Genomic DNA, 19,680 nt, shown 5'->3' on the forward strand with positions numbered 1-19,680 from the left:
TCCATGAGATCTACGTCCTGGTAACTTACTGTGGACACAGGGAAAGCCAACGTGGTGAACAGCAGATCTCTGAAGGCAGTTATGAACCTAATGTTTCTTCTTCCTTTGATTCTTTTTAGCACATCATCCAGGCAGGCGACCCCGAAGAAAAAGGCCTGCAAGAACTAAATTCATTACAACAAATGAGGGCATTTCCATTTGTTTTAATTAATACCTTCTTCACGGATGTAAAACTGCATCCCTCTGGGAGCAATGTGGGTCTGAGGAGGAGGGGGCTGTTGGGCTGCTTTGGTTAAGAGCCAATTCAAGGGCTGGGCTTCCAGCTCGTTGGACCCTGACCTTGCTCTCTAAAACTGATGGAGGAAATTCATTCACTTAGGGGATGGTGATGGGTACAGTATTTCGTGTAATGGGCTTGAGTTAAAAGGGAAACAAAATTAAAAGTCGGCTTAAAGGGAGACACCTTGGTGGTACCAAAGTGGGAAGAGCCAAACAGAGAGAGCAAGGCAGGACAAAGAGCCAGGTAGGACAGACTGGCCTCAGGTGTCTTCCTGGGAAGAAAAACTAAGAAAAGGGCCCAGGGCTGAAATCTCACTGGGAAAGCCAGGATCAGGGTCAAGAGCACCAGGTTGGAGCTCCCCCCTGGCCTGAGGAAGATACCCAAGATGGCGGCTTGCTTAGCTCAGGAAGGAGCTGGTGTGATTCCTTCCGCTGAGACCCTCTGGCCAAGGGAGTGGTTTAAAATCCAAGGAAGCAGCCAGAAAGCCCTGGGCCCTGGTGAGGCCCCGGAAGCAAGGCCAAAGAGAAGCAGAGACCCTCTCAGGGAAGCTCAGGTGGAGTGTCCCTTATCCAAAATGCTTGAGACCAGAAGTATTTCAGATTGGGAAATTTTTTTTCCTTTTGATTTTAGAATAAGATATCTTAGGGATGAGACCCAAGTTTACACACAAAACTCATTTATATTTCATATATCCCTTATACAAAAAAAAAACCCCAAAAGTGATTTTTTTATCATATTTTTTAATGATTTTGTACATGAAACCGAGTTTCTCACTGTGAGATTTTCGCTTGTGTCCTTGCATTGGATTTGGGAGCCTTTGAAATGTCAAGTTCTTTTGGATTTGGATGTTCAACCTGCAATGTGACCCGGAAGGCAAACCTTGCCCATCCTCAGTGTGGCTCACAATCTGGGGACGTCTAATTTAAGGCCTGTGGCAGGGTCGGGTCACACAGAGTCCGGGCCAGTATTGCATTGGGCTCCCGCAGGAATCCGTCCTGATCTTTGGAAGCTCTGCACCCGGGGAGTGAGGCCTTTGCTCTTAGGGAGGAGACGGTGAGCCCTGGAGCCGGGAGCTGGGCCAGCGATTAGTCACGTTGGCCGTGGGGCCTGGCCTCTGGGGTCCAGCTCTAGGAGAGACCTTTCATAGTTGTCCTCACACCACTCCCTGGGACAAGGGGTGGCAGGGGAGGATACGGGGTGAATTCAGTCTCTGTTCCCCGCTGGGCCCTCAGACCTGAGCACCGCATCACCTGGAGCTTTTTAGAAAGGCAGGACACGTCCCTCCCCTGGACTGTGGGGTCTGAATCTCTGGAAAAGGGGGTCAAGAAGTTGTTTTGGTAGGCTCTCCAGGAGTTCCTATGTAAGCTGAAGTTTTTTTCCCTAATTTTTATTCTAATTTGTTATACATGACAGCAGAATGCATTAGAATTCATATTACACACATAGAGCATGATTTTTCACATCTCTGGTTGTCTACAAAGTATGTTCACACCATTCATGTCTTCATACCTGGACTTAGGGTCATGATGTCCATCTCATTCCACCATCTTTTTTACACCCTTTCCCGCTTTGTTCTAGCTAGAGTTCATCTAATCTTCCCATGCTCCCCATGCTCCCCCTCCAAACCCCACTATGAATCAGTCTCCTTATATCAGAGAAGACATTCAGCATTTGGTTTGTTGGGGATTGGCTAACTTCACTTAGCATTATCTTCTCCAACTCTATCCATTTACCTGCAAAGGCCATGATTTTATTCTTATTTATTGCTGAATAATATTCCATTGTGTATATATGCCACATTTTTTATCCACACATCTTCTGAAGGATGTCTAGGTTGATTCCACAGTTTAGCTATTGTGAATTGTGCTGCAATAAACATTGATTTAGCTGTGTCCCTGTAGTATGCTGTTTTTAAGTCCTTTGGGTGTAGACTGAAGAAATTAAGCTTAAGTTTTAAAACTCCTAGATCAGACATAAATTCATCACTCAGAAATCTAACTACTCAAAACTCCAGCAGCTGACTTGAGTCCTTACATGTCTCGTGCCAGACATAACTAAGCTTTATAACTGCACAACCTCATAAAGTGCTATTATTAATCTCCTCAATGCCATTTTACAGATGGGGAAAACTGGGGCACAGAGAGAGAGAGAGATGAACAAACTTGCCGAAAGGCTCATGGCTTCAGAGTCTGGTTCATATACACATATGAACCAGATTTCTATATACACAGCGGATTTCTAAGAACAGTTCACTAAAGCACTGTAGGAGGCGGGAAGAGAGACCATTATTCTCCAGGTGGGGGAATTAAAAATCAAAAACGACTTTTCAAAAACACCCGATGACTCTCCCTAGAGATTCTACTTTAGTGAGTCTGGGGGTGCAGCCTGGGCTTCAGGGTGTCTTCAATTCCTCCCAGAGAGTCACCTGCCTACAGGGACTTCTGTGCAGAGATTCATACCCGGGGTCTTCAGAGAGATGCGGCCAAGGACATCAAGGTAGTCAAAGCCTCCAGGTGCCATGAGACTGGTAAAGAGAGGTGGGGGTGGGAGAGGGGACAGCGTCCTCACCTAAGGGACAGGAGGGGGGCAATAGGCCAGGCAGGTGGCATAGAGAGAGCGAGTGGTAGAAAACCAGGACTGGACAAGGCCCCAGGGTCCCTAAGGAAAAGGGAGCTTCGAGCTGGAAGAGCATATATCGGGAAGGTTGGCAATGGCTATAAATTCCATGCAGGGGCTGCCACCCCAGTTCTTGTCACCTTGTGGGTGCTTTTCACATCATCCCCTCAGGGCTGGGGAATTTGACAGGCAGGCCTTTGCCCAGGATGGCAGAAGAAGCTACCTCCCTGCGGCGGCTCCCCCGGCCCAGGTAGCTCTCACCTCTACCCTGGGTTCACCTGCAGCTGCTCAGGCCCCAACTGGCAGCTGCTTGAGTCAGGAGGAGCAGACCTGGGCCCTGGGACCCGAGACAAGGACTCCACTGTTGTACTGTCCTGCACTGGCTGAGCCTCTGCCAGGACTTCCCCTTGGGGGCAGAGGCTGCCTCCACCCAGCATGTAAAGTCCACGTGACCTACTCTCCTCCAGGCAGAGCTTCCTAGAGTCACTGTGATCAAGCTGAACATCTCTCTCGTTTTCCCCAGTTACAAAACGTGGAATTTGGATGAGGGAAGAAAGCACATTACTCGGCTCCTCCGGGGTTCCTCCATCAATAAAAGTTGGCTCCCCACTGCAAACCTGCCAGTCACCTCCCCCCGCGGCCCCCAGCTCACACTGATGGGACAGGGCATCATCTGTATCAACAAGGGATATCTGGGGAGTCCCCACCTCAGTGCCCAGGAGGGGAGCAGGATGGCATTACCAAGAGGAAGTCACAGGCAGGAGCCACCGCCAAAGCTGGAGGACCAGGAGGGTGAGCCCTGAGCTCTAAGGGGCCGCATGCAGTAGGGGACATTGAGGACAGTTTTGAGTCAACTCATCCAAACAGCCACGGCCTGCTCATTCTCCAAGGACAATATCATCTAATGTTTGTCAAACAGGCCTACAAAGTGCAACCCGGGGAGAAAATGCTAGTTGTCATGAGGTCAGTTGAGTCCAGTGGTGAAGACCTCAAGTCCCATAATTCCAAAAATAACTGCATCTGGAGGTAGGGTCGTTAGAGAGGTAATTGAGTTAAAATGGGCTCAATGCCCTACTCCAACAGGACTGGTGTCCTCGCAAGAAGAGATCATGACACAGACACAGAGGGAGGAGCCCCGAGGACAAGGGAGAAGATGGTATTTGCAAGCCTGGAGAATCCACCCCTGCCCCCTTGATCTCAGCCTGCAGCTTCCAGAAGTCGGGGGATAAAATGGGGCTGGGTCAGCCGCTGGTCTGCGGTGGATGCTACGGCAGCCCTCACACCATGTAATGGCATTAATATGGTAGCAACAACTGGTCTTCTTTGAAGAATCTTGCAACCAAGTGACAATCATTCCCATTTCTCAGCTGGAATTGAGAAATTCCCTCCCAGATATCCCTTGTTGATACAGAAGATGCCCTATTTGGGCTGCCTGAGACAGCAGACGGCACGTGGTCCTCTCTTGTTCTTGCTGTTTGGAAACTTCTGTCTCTGATCTTCTTTTTCTACTGGTTCTTCCATAACTCTGCTCCCATGGAGAGCTCTATACCTTTTTCTAAGATGTTCTAAATTTGTGAGCTGTCTTTGGTTTCTGTTGCTAACTGACGATCTGAACCACCCGTGACCGAGCTGGATTTACATTTTTCATAACTAATGCAGTTTATGAAGCCGTAGTTAAGAGGTATTTACTTTTCACATTCCTGGGTCTTCACAGATCCACAGAAATCTTAAAGCCATGGAAACTTAGCCTAAGTCATCAAGTTTATTTCCCCGCCTTATAGCCAGAGCCCTGCTAAACCACCCCAGGAAATGAGAATTTCTTCCATTAAAAATAATAATAATAATTTCCAGAGAAGGAGATTCCACAAGTTCTCTGCACTCAAAAGTCAAGTGATCCCGGCCCGGCTCAAGATTCTGTGTCTGACTCAGCTGGGTTGGGACTTTTTTTATTCCTCTCCTTCAAAATGATGCAATCCCTGCAATAAATGAATATCCCAGAATAAAAGAGCAATCAGGGTGAACTGTGATGAATAGTCTAGCTCTCAGTGGTGGGTGGGGTGGCATTTGGGGCAGGTGGAAGGGAACCTTGGCCAAGCCTATGGGTGTATTCATGTAACATTCATAGCATTTAGCTTCAGTAAGAAATTGAGATAAAAGGATAAGATAGAGGACACCAGTATGCGGGGAACACCATTTTGAATAATGACAAAAATTTGGATGAAGAATATTATGGGATAGGTGGGGGGGAGCTTGCACGGCCAGTGTGGCATGGCTGACAGCAAGAATTGGATCACAGTAGAATATCTTGGGATGGAAGCTTTGCAGAGGGGTGGGAAAGGCCCCATGTCTGTTGTTGAAGGGGTGGAGGGAGACAGGAGGGAGAGACCCAGCCAGAATCTCCCTGGAGATGCAGTTACTTATGTGGCACCACCTCTAGCAACCTTTCTGAAGGAAGTTTATTTTTAAAAAGAGGAACCACCAACCAGCCCCATGAACTCTGTACAGCAAGTCTTTGTGGCCAAACATCCCCCAGCCCAGCACCCACCAGCTTGTACTCCCAGGGGTCAAGGACAGTCCTTGGATGAAAGTGGAATGGAGGGGAGGGTTGCAACATTTGTGTAGGACTCAGGCATTGGATGGACGAAGCCAACCCAAGCAGATCAGGGACATCCACAGCTGGGTTCCCACGCCCAGCTTCTGGGGTTCCCCCATTCAGCAGGACTAGCTGCTCTCTGCTTGAACCTGCAAACTGTATCTCTCCAAGAACCCCAGAGCCTGAGGGCAACCACAGCAGCTCAACAGAGGTCTTCCTCCAGCTGGGGTGACAGAGCATGCAGCCAGGGGAAATGGGAGTTTTGAGGGTGGTGGGTGACCCTTGCCCAGCTCCGCCACACACCAACATGGTGTTGAGTGAGGAAACTGATGTTCCTTGGAATCACCCTCTGAGCTGCACTATCTGTGAAAGACAGATGGCTGGAAGCTCACCACCCCCTTCCCACCTTCTCTCCGTCTGCTCACACTGGGCTGTGGCCATTCTGTCTGCTTATCACCTATCAGCTCATCCATCCCTGGAGGCCACACTGTGGTTAAGGACTACTTTCATTTCTGTGAAATTTGTGGAAATTACAAAGAAGTACAAAGAAGTACCTAGACCAAAGTGACAGAGATAGTCAGTGATGGAACCAAGATGACATCTCAGAGAGACAGGCCCAGAGCTCACGACTAACCACCTGACTACACTACCTCTCCCTCCAAAGGCCAATCAGCTGCCTCTGCCCCCTGTGGTCAGTTCACTCCCTCAATAGGCAGAGAGTCACACCTCCCCTCCTCTCCTTCCTTTACTCTTCCTCTTCAATGGCGCTCCACCAGGGCCACCAACCCTGGAGGAACTCCCAACCCGATTCTCTTTGGATAGTTTCAGGGGGGAGTGGTCAGAATGCAGACTGGCACTAAGATGGGCTTGCCTTTTCAAAAGGAGGTGTCAGCAGGACTCAGCCGATGTGAAGTGGCAGGTATTCCAGAGGAGGGGTATAAACTCCCCCAATAACATGGGTGGGATACTAACTTCACCAAGTTGAGCTAAAATAAATACACAGGTGTTATGGTGAACTATGGGACTGATTTATTTGTGTTAACTAATGATCGATTCCATGAATGATCAATGCGATCATCAACGAATCGATCATTAGTTAACACAAATAAATCAGTTAAGAACCCACAGTCATTAACCAGCTCATGAGATCTAGAAATTTTGGAGAACCAATATTTCAACTTCGGAAGGAATTCAAAAGTGATACTACAGGTAAGTAAGCACAGACTGAGAGATGCTCTAAAAAAATCAGGAAAGGAAAAAGGAATTCAGGCTGGAGTCCACAAAGATTTTAAGAAAGAATGTAGGATTTCAGGAGGTCTAAGAAGGAAGAAGTGTTGGAGAGATAACGAGAATACAAGCAGATAAGGAGAGTCCAGCCTAGGGACCAGTATGGGTTGGGACCAATATGGGTTGGGACCAATACGGGTTGGACCCAGGCCTTCTGGCAAAAGAACTCAACCTTCCTGGGGAGAGACCTGAAGGTTGCACCAACAGGTGAATGACTAAAACCAGGAGTTTGGGGATTGGTTCCATAAAACAGAAGGGAGCCACAGAAGTGTCTTGAGCAGCAGATCACAATTTAAAAAGAGCTTATGAATAACCTGACAATAAATGGGCAGATGATAATCAAAAGACATTTCTCAAAAGAAGGAATCCAAATGACCAACAAATATATGAAAAAAAAAAAAGGTCAACATCCTTAGCAATCAGGGAAATGCAAATCAAAACTGTACTGAGATTTCATCTCACTCCAGTTAGAATGGCAATCATGGAGAATACAAAGAACAGTGAATGCTGGTGAGGATGTGGGAAAAGGTCTACTCATCCACTGTTGGAGGGACTCCAAATTAGTATCACCACATTGGAAAGCAGTTTGGAGAGTCCTCTACAGACGAGGATGGCACCACCATATGGCCCAGCTGTCCTACTCTTTGGTATTTATCCAAAGGAAGCCAAACTCGCATACTATAGTGATCCATGCTAACCAATGTTTATAGCAGCGCAATTCACAATAGCCAAGTTACGGAACCAGCATAGGGGAGCTGCCTACAGACGAAGGCACCCATAAAATGTGGCATATGTCCACAATGGAATTTTACTCAACCATAAAGAAAACTGAGATGATGTCATCTTCTGATAAATGGATAGAATTGAAGAACATCATGCTAAGGGACTCAGAAAGTCGAGGGTCAAATGTTTTTCTCTCATAATGTAAAAGCTAAAGGAAAAAAGGAATAAAAAAGTATCTCAAAAAAAAAAAAAATAGAAGGGAGACCAACAGAGCCGAGGAAGGAGAGAAGGAGAGGTGGAGGAAGGAGAGGTACAGGAATGAGATCAACCAAGTGATTCTGTGCCCATGGACAGGCCTCCCACCACGGATCCTGCTGGTGTACGGAATTATAACACACTAATTAGAAAACAGCAATAGTAGAAGAGAAACCAGAAGAAGAACATGCAGATCAGGGTGGAGGGAGCAAGGGACAAGAAGGAAGGTCCTGGGGCATGAGATTGATTGAGTGAGGTGCATGCATGAACCCGACTATGCATTACGTCTAATTGCAATGCACTAACAGAAATGGGGGAAAAGGAGATCATCAAAACAAAATGAGAAACAGCTTCTTCGGGAAGATTCATGGAATCCGAGTGGTGGGTGGAGAGTCTGAACAGGGAGGACAGAAAAGAGCTGATGTGGCCTTCCAGGCCCAAAGTAATAAGAGCCTGGAATAGGAGAGGCAGGCCGACTCCGGGAGAAGGAAAGCCAGTGGGATTTGGGGGCTGATTGGTCAGGGAGGTACACGTGGGATTAACACTGAGATACGAGGGTATTGTTAATGAAAGTGTTTTTTCCCACTGGTGGTAATTGAAGAGAAGGCTCTTTGGCTTGTAAGGGAACTCAGAACTAGGAAGTCAGGGAGCTAGCTGGTCTATGGGAGTAGGTGATACATCTATTCTTAGCCACCCTTATGTGAGACAGAACATCCATACTGGAATTTGGATTTGATTAGAGCGTCAATCTTGGCTACAGACTGACTCTCTTCTCTCTCTCTCTCTCCCTCTCTCTCTCTCTCTCTCTCTCCTCCCCCCCCCTTTAATATAAAGCCAATACAGATCTTAACAGCATTTTAAAAATACTATAGCACTCTTTTAGTTCTGAAGAGGCAATTTCATTTTGTTTTCTGCTTTCTTTTTCTTTTTCCACAAAATTACAGGATTAAAACAAGCAGTCACCAAAACAAGCTGTGTTTGGACCTCAAATTTTTCTGGCCAGAAACCAAGAAGTAGTACATGGCCAGAGAGGGAGGAGGCAACACCCAGAGGCCTCCTCAACTTGAACTCCGACATTTCCATCTCAGGAGGATTTCAATGTCACTATTTCTGACCACACACGCCCTCTGTCAAGAGGATTATAATTCCGAAGGATTAGCATATTACACCCAGTTTTTAAAATCAGATGTTTACACGGCACCCTATATTTTAGACAAAACCCTCATACATTAGTTTTCTTCCCCCAAAAGATGTTCCCTTTTTAGCTTTTAATTTCCAAGACTTTTTTTTTTTTTTAACAGATTCCCAAAATACTTTTTTTTTTTTAAGTTTCTTTTTTCTCCTGTTCATTCACACTTCATTCATCCGTGTGTGGTCAGCCAGGTTAGGAAGACAAGAAGGTTTTTAACTAAGTTGGAAAAATGTGTGTTTGCTATTGGGTTGAGTGATTTGTCCTTTAAGGTGGAGTTGGAGCCTATAAAAAGTTGAAGTGGGAGCTGAGCATGGCAAAATGTGTTTGCTTTTCTTAGATGAATCTGTGAGTCTGTGTGTGCTATAAAATGGCATTATTCCTCCAATGGAAACCACACCTTCCTACACAGCAGACGCCACTCTGCCTTCTCTCCACAGACTTTCCCAACCAAGGTTCAAAATCCCTCCTGTATTTGTAGTCAATCCCATGGGGAAACCATGGGTCTGGTTCCCCATTGGGGTTCCAAGATGAGATTCTTTGCAAAAGAACATGTAACAATTAGCCAGTCCAAAAAAAAAAAAAAAACAAAAAATGAAGCTATAGATAACTTCCAAAGTAGAATTCTCAGGAAAAGAACAAAACAAAACAAAACTGTTAGGTAATAGAAAAAGACAAAATTCACCACCAATGAAGAAGATAAACAGAAATGGAGTTTTGTATTTCATAAAAATCCAAAGGATGATATGGGGGTGAAACCCTGACATGACACATACATGGGTCCCTGATGTGACCATGTGGACTTACCAGATTCAGAAGAGTCAAGTACTTCCACTGGGCACCATCTTGAAATATCTTATATTCCTTCTGTTCATTTCCATGTCGTGGGATGTAGTAATTGAGGAAAATGTACCAGTTCAAAACCAGGAAGTGGTATAGGCACGTACAGGTCCTCATCCCAGCTCCCTCTGGCCAGGGCACTGAATACCTCAGGTCACTTCTTTGTAGTGTCCTTCTGTGAGTCACAGATCAGCCTCTAGGCCGTCGGGAGAGCTGTAAGACACACCCAGGGGGTTGAGAGTTCTACCTCTGGCTTGGCTTCTCTCTTAGGCGGTTGTCCTGATAAACTTGGGGAGAAAGGATTAGTGCTGTTTTTCAGAATCCTGTTTACATAATGATAATCTGCGGATTTGCATTTGTTTCAACCTATTAGCCTTGGAGGAGGGCAAGGGGCCAGAGCTGCCCTTTGCACCATTTAGCTGGCCCTAAACAGCCGTGGTGGCATGTTTAAACAACCTTATTATGAAACACCGATAGCTTCAGCTAATACAACCCTCTCCTGGCCCCACTCTCTCTTCATTTGGAAAGAACAGGAAGTTGCAATAGTATCTCTTGGAGAGAAGCAGGTTGAGAAATCAGGAGGTGGAGACTGGGTATGTGGAGGGCAAGAATCAAGGTAAGGAGGAAAGGAAGGAAGGATCCTTGTAATCTGGCTTCTGAGATTGCCAACCTTTGATCCCTCAGGGATCACTGGAGGGGTTCTTTTGTTTTGGTTTTCCCGTTGGTCTTGTTTTGTTTTCGTTTATCTTTAATCTAGATAACCAAGAGTCGGGGCAGGCACTCCTTGTACTTGGGTGGCAGGCACTCCTTGTACCAGGGCGTTCCTGTGCCAAGAGGCCAGAAGCACTGGAAGAGATCCGTGGCCCAGACCCCCAACATACCTGAGGGTGAATAGTGCCTGGGAAGGATAAGGGTCTCTGCACTGCCCTGGAGGGGATGAGACATGGTGGGGCTGGGTAGAATGCAGCAGTGGACCTGCCTCAGCCCAGTAGCGGGGGAACTGAGGGACCACTGGAAGTGCCAAGCCTTGTGACATCACCAGCTTGTCTCCCTGGGCAACCGACTAAGAGGGTTGAGCAAATTCCTCAGAGAAAAGCTCCCAAAGCAGTTATGTAAGTCTGCTGTCCCTGCAATTGCTGATTTCACCAGGGCTCCCAAGAACCACAGGGGGGTCCTGGACAGCCAAACAAATACAGAACCAAGCCTGAGGACTAAGAGTCGATGGACTTCACACATCAGGAGCTATTGATGGGAGAAGAGTACATCTGAGCCAGCCCCCGAGGGTCTGCATTGTAACCTTGTGCCAATCTGTGGGGGCTACTACAACAAGACACCACAATCTGGGTAGCTGAGAAATAGCAGGGATTTATCTTTCACAGATCCAGAGGCCAGAGGATAAAGGCGGAGATGCTGGAAGATCCCGGATCTGCTGGGGGCCCACTTTCTGGTTCAGAGATGGCCATCTTCTCACCGTGTCCTTGCGTAAAGGTGGGGGTGGGGGTGGGGACACAAGTTCCCTTGGTCCTCTCTTATCAGGTCAAGAATCCCATTTGTGAAAGTTGAGCTCTTGGGGCCCAATCACCTCCCCCCATCCCCACCCTCCACATCCTAATACCATCACCTTGAGGGTTAGGATTTCAACACACAGATTTCAGAGAGGGATCCAGGACTTTGGTGACCTATCACTCTGTACAAAACTCCATGGACTGGTCTAAAATTAGTAAAATAATAAATGGCAGCTAATACTTTCATAGCATTTAACTGTTTGCCAGGCATGATTCCAAGGCTTTACAGGGGAACACATTCAACACCTTAAAATCCACTGTGAGGTTAGTACTGCCCAGAATAGTACTACTGCCCACTTTCTGGGCAGTACTAATGAGGAGATGAAAACCCTGGCTGCCAAAATCATGTATCTGACAACAAGTTAAGAGGCAGAGCTGTCTGTCCCGTAACCAGGGGACCCGGAACCAAGAATCAGGACTCCTCTGCAGGCTCCCCAACCCCTTTTTCCAACGGTCTCCCCCTCTCTGCTGAGGGCCTTTTCCTTCCCATCAGAAAATTCTCTCAGAAAAGGATCAGAAGTGTTTTGAAACTTGGTGCACCTATGAGCTCTCATGCTATGTCTCCAGGGGCGTCTCCATTTTAGACGTTGTTGTAGCTTTGGAGATTTCATGCCTTTATATATATATATAAAAAAATCTCAAGTATAATTCTGCAGATGGGCAAAGATTGAGGGAAAGATGGGAAAAAGATGGATAAAGACCCACATCTCTGAAATAGCTTTGTCAAAATCTAGGCCTTTTTACTGCAAGACCTTTTTTTTTTTCTTCCTTGTTCTTGCCTCGATGCCCACAGAGGAGAACTCTCATAAATATTGATGTGATTATTTAATTTGATTTGCAAGAGATTCAGGGTTTGACATTAGAATCCAATTAATTGTTAGCATTTTAATAAATAGTAAAATAATATATGCGTATGAGGATTCGTATATAAAAACTACATGATTTCTAAACTCAATATCTTCATTTACTTATAAAACTTTCAAGTGTTGCCCAAAAGAGAGATTGGCCAGGAGCAATGGCACATGCCTGTAATCCCAGCAGCTTGGGAGGCTGAGACAGAAGGGTCTCAAGTTCAAAGCTAGACTTAGCAACCTAGCAAGGCCCTAAGCAACGTAGCAGACTCTGTTTCTAAATAAAGTAGAAAACAGGGCTGGTGATGTGGCTCAGTGGTTAAGCATCCCTGGGTTTAATCCCTAGTCACACACAAAAAAGGTATCTCTGGATTATGACCATATTCATAACATAATTTGTATCTCAGGATGAATAACCAGGTACATTTTTATGGAGCAGTTTGGCTATCTGTCCCCCACCATAAAACCAGGTGGAGCTTGGGAGAAAAATGAATACCACCAATTAGCCTACACGGTATTATGAACGCATCCTAAGTGTGCTCCTTGACTGTCTTTCTCCTTTCTTCAGAAATCTGAAAGCCTAAAATTGAGAAATGGAGAGAATTATTCTCGGACTTAAAGCGAAAAGACAAATATAGCAGAAATTTAATATTCTTACACAAGAAATATTAAAAATATAAACAACAGCATATTTCATACTTTGATTTGAATAATACACATTTAACTTGATTAGTAGACGTGACATTCTTAACAACCCTCTACTCTCTAGGAAACCGGAGCACCCTTGCTTTATGTCCCAAGTATTTATTGAGCAATTACTATTTGCAGGAGACTTGCTAGGTGGTGGGGAGTTCCTGAGGACTAAGAGAGAGGCAATCCCTGACCTCACAGAGTTTCTATTCCAGCATGGGAGGCAGATATTAAACAAGAACAAAGCCAGGTGTTAATTTATAATTATGGAAACTTCTGTGAAGGGCCAACCCAGTGGGATCATTGGAAGGAACGGCAGATTCAGAGGTGGGGTGACTGGGGTGCAGGGAGCCAGCCCTCAGGGAGCCATGCTCAGTGCTGGCTCTCCCAACCCAGCCCACATCCTCTGGCCTCCTTGTCTCCTCCTCGGTGACTCCTCTTCGCCAGCTCCTCTGGGCTGGTGTTTCCCCCAGAGCTGGGGCCCTCCTGTTCTTGGGGTGATGCATACTCAACCACCATTTTTATTGTCACAGAATCTATTCCTCAAGATCACATCTGCTCTGCCCAAGCCCCTCCAAGTTCAAATACATCTTCAGCTCCCTGCCATTGGGCATCCCCCGAATGAGGAAGACACACCTCAAACTCAAGGTGTCTAAAGAGGACTTGTCTCCTTTGCCCAAACCTGGCCTTTCTTGTCCATTGCTCTATTTTGGATGAAGGCTCCATCATCGACCTGAGAGGCTTTCCCCTCTGCTCTCTCTCCCTTGTTCCTCAAGTCCAAATTCTGCAAGTTCAGGTTCAAATGGGTCCCCTTCTCCCCCTTCCTTCTATTCCTTCCCTGGCCCAGGTCTTCCTCTCCTGCCAGCACCATAGCAACTGTCTCTTGGTTGGTTTTCCCAAATCTAGTTTTAATCCCTCCATTCTGTACTTCACAAGGTTGGAGGATGTGATTTTTCCCAAAATGCTACATTTGTCCTCGGCTTATGTCCCTTTACCACATCAACATCACCAACAGGATAATATATGAGTTTGGAAACTTTTAATACCCGCCCCCTGCAACACACACACACACACACACACACACACACACAACTGGCTTGGGTACTTTCTCCATCTCATCTTTTGCCATCCTCCTATGATGCCAAATTGGCAGAGCCTCCCACCCAAGCCTTGGTGGGACACACCCCAGTGCCTTTTCTCCTACTGTCTCCTTTTCCTGACTGGTAATCTCAGAATTAGCCTCCAAAATGCAGCCCAGCAGTATCTTTCTCTAGTAACCCTTCCTGAACCTCTCCTCCACCAAGCCGTGTTTAATAACCACCCTTAATGCCCATGAATCTCTGCAAGTTGTATGATGATTACAAAGTCTCCTTCTTCTTGTTTGCTGTTGTTTGAATTCCCAGAGCTTAGCAGAGTGCTGGGCTCAGAGTAAATACTTCATAAATATCTGTTGAATAAGAAAATAGTAACCTAATTGAAAATGTACAAAGGACCTGAATAGACATTTCCCCCCCAAAAGACTAAAGTGGACAACAGGTATAAGAAGAGATGTTCCACATCATCATCAATCAGGGGAATGCAAGTTAAAACCACAAGGAGCCTTCACTTTACACCTGTCCGATGGCTATTATCAAAAAGATAAACAAAAGCAAATTTGGGTGAGGAGGTGGAGAAAAGGGAACCCTAATACACAACTGGTGGGAATGTAAATTAATACAGTCATGGCAGTAAACAGTAGGGAGGTTCCTCCAAAAAAAAGTTCAAAATGGAACTACTCTATGATCCCCAATTCCCACTACTGGGTATGTATCCAAAGGAAATGAAAGCAGAATGTGGATGATGCAGCTTCACTTGCAAGTTCATCGCACCATTATTTACAATAGTATGATATAGAATCATTCTAAGTATTAAATGATGGATCAAATGGATAGAGAAAATGTGGTAGACATGGGTCACATACTGGAATACTATTACCCAGTTTTTAAAAGGAGAAGGATCCCGCCATTTGCAACAGTCCGGGTGAACTTGGAGGACACTGTGTTATGTGAAATAAGCCAGGGGTGGAAAGACAAATACTGCCTGCTCTCACTTACACATGGCATCTATGAAAGCCAAATGCATAGAAGCCGAGAGTAGAAAGGTGGTTAGTAAGGGCTAGGAGTGGGGGCAGGGGAAAGGATATGATATTTCAGCGCAGAAGGAGGAATAAGTGCAAGAGATCTACATCATCGGGATTTATATCTAATAACAGGGTATTCAGTGCTTGCAAATTGCTGAGAGTAGCCAGGGGTGGTGTGCCTGCCTATAATCTCAGTGACTCAGGAGGGTGAGGCAGGAGGATCACAAGTTCAAGGCCAGTCTCAGCAACTTAGCAAGACCCTGTCTCAAAATAAATAAATAAATAAGCAAAGGGCTGAAGATATAGCTCAGTGGTAGAGCACATCCAGAGATCAATCCCCAGTACTGCAAAAAAAAAAGGGGGGGGGGAATTGCTGAGAGTAGATTTTAAATGTTCTCACTACAAAAAAAAATAAAAAATTTAAAAAAGAGTGTGAAGTAATGCATATGCTAGTTATCATCATCTAGCCACTAGACAACATATGCATATTTCAAAACATCATGTCGTACACCAGAGATGTTCATGATTTTTATCAATTCAAAAATAAATAATTAAAATGAAAATATCTGTTGAGTTAATGAATATATGAATACTGGGTGTACCTGTCTACTGAGCTGTATGACAAATCTGGCTCATTCATTAAAATACTATTACGTTCAGAGTGTCCAGCTGATGGATTCAAGGCAGGAGGCAGAATCCTAGGAGGAGTTAAGTCACAGAGAGCCTACGCCCTGGAAGAACTCACAGTCAAGTAGTGAGACAGGTATATAAAACAAAATTATAGCATGATGTGATAAGTACTATAATAGAGGTATGCATAAACTGCTAATGGAATCTAAATTATCCTGCACATTATTCTGTCATTTTAAATATGTAGCAGATTGAGCTCAAGATAAACGCATTGAGTAGGCCATAGGAGACTCCAGACTCCAGGCAAGAGAAGATAAAGTTTAAAGTAATCTCCCTGAATATAGGAGTCCTGGCTACCAGCACAGATAACCATCTTGCCTGGTTATGGTTTGCATGGCTCAATGGCCAGTGTTGAAGTCTTGGTCACCAAACTGTGGCACTACTTAGAAGTAGGAGGTGGGACCTTATGGAAAAAAGGTCATTGGGGTAGGGGGGATGCCCTTGAGGAGGAAGTTGGAACCCTGGCTCCTTCCTCCACCATGCAGTCTTGCCACGGTGTACTGTGCAAGCCACAGGTCAAAGCAATGTGGCCAAGTGATAATGGACTTAAACATCTATAAGTGTGAGGCAAAATAAAACTTTCCTCCTTTCAGTTAATTTCCTCAGGTATTTTGTCATAGTGTCAGTAAACTGAATAACACAGGGGTGAATTTCCTTATGTGTAATGAGGCTCGGGGAATTTAGAGGGGCGATCATTTTGCTGCCCAAAGGTGCCACATGAACTGGACTAAGGGACAGTTGAGCTATGGCCTCTGAAGGAGACTTAGGAGAGAAGCCCTAAGTCCACACTGATACCCTGCCACGCCCCTGCATAACTACAGAACCAGCCACAGTGGAAGGTTCTGGAAGGTGATGGCCACAGGTAACAAGTGAATGCCGAGAAGGAAATGGGGATGTCGGGGCCCAGCGTCCTCGAGGTCATGCCGAACAGGTCTGAGGAAGAGCAGTTTCATTCTGACACCAGGCAGAAACCTCCCAGCTCTGTACTAAGCAAACAAGTACCAATAAACCCCAATGACCTTAAGCTTCAGGACCAGCTAAGCCAGCAGAACTAGTCCATACCCACTCACCCTCTGACTGCAGAGACCTTCTCGAAGGGTCTATTCCTCCACAGTCTCAGGAGCTCACTTAACTGGGTCCATCTTTGGGTAAACAGTCTCACCATTAAATTCTCAGATGAGGGGCTGCCTTTCTCTGCAGGGGCTCGGAGCTCCTCCAGGGGTGTCTGAGACACCTCCATTCCTCCGCACCACCCATGGCAAAACTCCTGATGTTGGTAAGAATCTCATGTGGTGTGAATCGATCCTGCCATTGTGCTCTTCTTAGGCCTACCTAGGGGGTCTCTGGGGTTTCCTGATTATCGTCTCCCAGCTCCATCTGCATTTCCCTAAAACCCCTGCTGTCTCTGAATTAATGTCACATTCGCTGCCTTCTGAAGCACCCCCAAAGTGTGCACGAGGTCCCACTGAAGTCCAGGTGCCGGGAGACGAAGACCTTCCTTCCCGTGGAGTTGAGGGGCTTCCCTGGGAGCCCTGGTCCCCTTGCTGGAGGTGGCTGAGAATTGAGTAAGAATGAGATGGTGAACCCATTTGGGTGATTTTTGTCACACCTTCAAGAGCACTTGTTTTTCTCAGAGGCCACCGTGACTCCCCTGCTTTTTAAAAACTAGAACTTTCAGTGAAGACCTTTGTCTGAAGTCTGCTGGGTGAGGACACGTGTGAGTTCGATCTCTTCAACCACCACGTGGCCCTTGCATGAGGAAAACCGATTCCCATCTGCCTTCCTCTTGAATCTCCCACTTGGCTTTTACAGAGGAACGTGGGTGTGACCATCTTCTTGGACTCCCTCAGAGAAGCAGAGCTCTCTGTCGGTGTGTTTCAAGCTACCTTTAAAAGGCCAAGGAACTCCTCCTGGTTACAGGCAGGACATTGATTCACATTATTTAAAGAGTTTAGATTAAAGGGGGAAAAAATGTTGAAGACTGTGAGTTCAATCTCTTCATCTTCCAGAGGAGAAAATTAAAGCTCACAGTAAGATTGAGCAACTTGCCCCGATTCGCAGAGCTATGAATGCAGGCCAAAGATCAGAATGTAGATTTCTTAACAACCTGACCTGTGTGCTTTCCCTTATTTTTGAGTGACACGTTTTGGGTTTTTTTGGGTTTTTTTTTTGTATCCAAGTTCTAGAATTTTCAAGTGAATTTCTTTCCTGTGAATTAGTTTGAAAGTCACTTGATTATGTGAGAGCTGATGAAATTGTTAAAGGGAGACTGTCTGCCCAGAAAAACCATTTTGAGGCTGTCAGATTTCACATTTTGTACATCCTGGTAATCAGAAATGTGTAATTTTTTTCTCATAATGTAACTCAGGCACATTGAAAATAGACTTTTATATCCAGAATTAATCATTAAAATTACAAAAATATCCTAAACTGGCCAATCAGCACATACCAGTTCCAAGGTTTTGAAACTCCAGTGTGACATTCATCATAAGGACAACAGTCAGTTAAGCTATGGCTGTTTTGTTTTAGCAGTTTGTACAGAAAAACATGACTCATGTATAGTCATATCCATGAATAGCAACAAATAACTTGTTGATTTTCTACCCAATGCTTCTATTATTTGTTGGAGAAGTTGTTGAAGTCACTAAAAATAATAACTATGCATTAGTCTATTTCTCCTTTCAGCTTTATTAGTTTTTGCTTTATGATTTTTGAGGCTCAGTTGTTTGGTTCATACATGTTTAGAATTGCTGTCTTCCTGGTAGATTAACCATTTTAGGTATATAATGTGCTTCTTTGTTGCTAGTAAGCTTCTTTGTTCAAATAAAGTATACTTCATGTTATATACCAAAGCCATTCTTTTTAAAATTAAGGCTTATGTGTATGATATTTCACCATATAATTGTTGCAGATTTTCTAGCAATTTTTTTTTGTTTGCAAAAAGGAGGTACTACCATTATATGAAACATTTTTTAATTGTGTCAGTACTACTTATAAATCATTTATTATTAAATCTCTTTGATGCAAGATTAGGATGCATGGGACACATGTGAATATACATTAACACAGTGACTACAGTTATGCTGTAAAATATGGCATTTTTCATTACCTTTACTGTCAATCTGTTTTGTTAAAATTAAAATGAGTTTCTTGCATACAGCATATAGTTGGAACATGTTCTTAGTGTTTTGTTAGTCACTGTTCCAATATTTGCCTTATAATTGGTATACTTAGACTATTTATATTTAAGGTAACTGTTGATAGTTTAGTACTTTGTCTTTGAATTATTTGTTTTACTGCTTCATGTTTCTTACATCTCTGGTCTCACCTTCCTTTGTGCTACCTGAACACTTTTTAGGATTCTGTCTTGAGTTATTTATAGTGTCTTTGTACCTCATATAGTTCTCCTAGGGGTTGCTCTGAGTGTGAACATATATACAACCTATTGCATTCCCCTGATGCTAAAATTTGACCACTTCGAGGGAAATAGATGTCTTACTTCTAAGTTAATTCTCTCACTTTTCCTATTTTCAAATACCATAGCCTTGGCTCTCAGATGGTCCTATAATTTTTGTACTTGTTATTAAGTAGAATGGGCTGGGGATGTGGCTCAAGCGGTAGCGCGCTCGCCTGGCATGCGTGCGGCCCGGGTTCAATCCTCAGCACCACATACCAACAAAGATGTTGTGTCCGCCGAAAACTAAAAAATAAATATTAAAAATTCTCTCTCTCTCTCTCTGTATCACTCTCTCTTTAAAAAAAAAAATAAGTAGAATGCATGAAACTCGTGAGAAGAGTTAGTCAATCACATGTACTGTATTTCTGTCCTTTGCAGGACAGCTCCTCTGTCTCTCCTGATGCTTCAGATTTCTTCCAGGCTGAATGACTTCCTTTAGTATGTGTGTGTATATATATATATGAATATGAATGACAGCAGAATTCATTACAATTCTTATTACACATATAGAGCACGATATTTCAT

At 44.7% G+C, this 19,680-nt stretch overlaps 1 protein-coding gene across 1 annotated transcript in view; it reads right to left on the reverse strand.

Annotated features, from left to right (window-relative positions):
- Adtrp (androgen dependent TFPI regulating protein) overlaps nt 1-10,087 on the reverse strand; it is a 68,060-nt gene extending 57,973 nt beyond the window's left edge. The window contains exons 1-2 of the mRNA XM_026384629.2: nt 9,751-10,087; nt 30-164 (exon numbers count right to left, since the gene is read on the reverse strand). Of these exons, the coding sequence (XP_026240414.1) occupies nt 30-164; nt 9,751-9,900 (285 nt within the window). The 5' untranslated portion in view covers nt 9,901-10,087. The remainder of the gene's footprint in view (nt 1-29; nt 165-9,750) is intronic.
- Between the last annotated feature and the right edge of the window lie 9,593 nt (nt 10,088-19,680).

The sequence above is a fragment of the Urocitellus parryii genome, chromosome 8 (assembly GCF_045843805.1).
Source record: "Urocitellus parryii isolate mUroPar1 chromosome 8, mUroPar1.hap1, whole genome shotgun sequence".
NCBI classification, from domain to species: domain Eukaryota; kingdom Metazoa; phylum Chordata; class Mammalia; order Rodentia; family Sciuridae; genus Urocitellus; species Urocitellus parryii.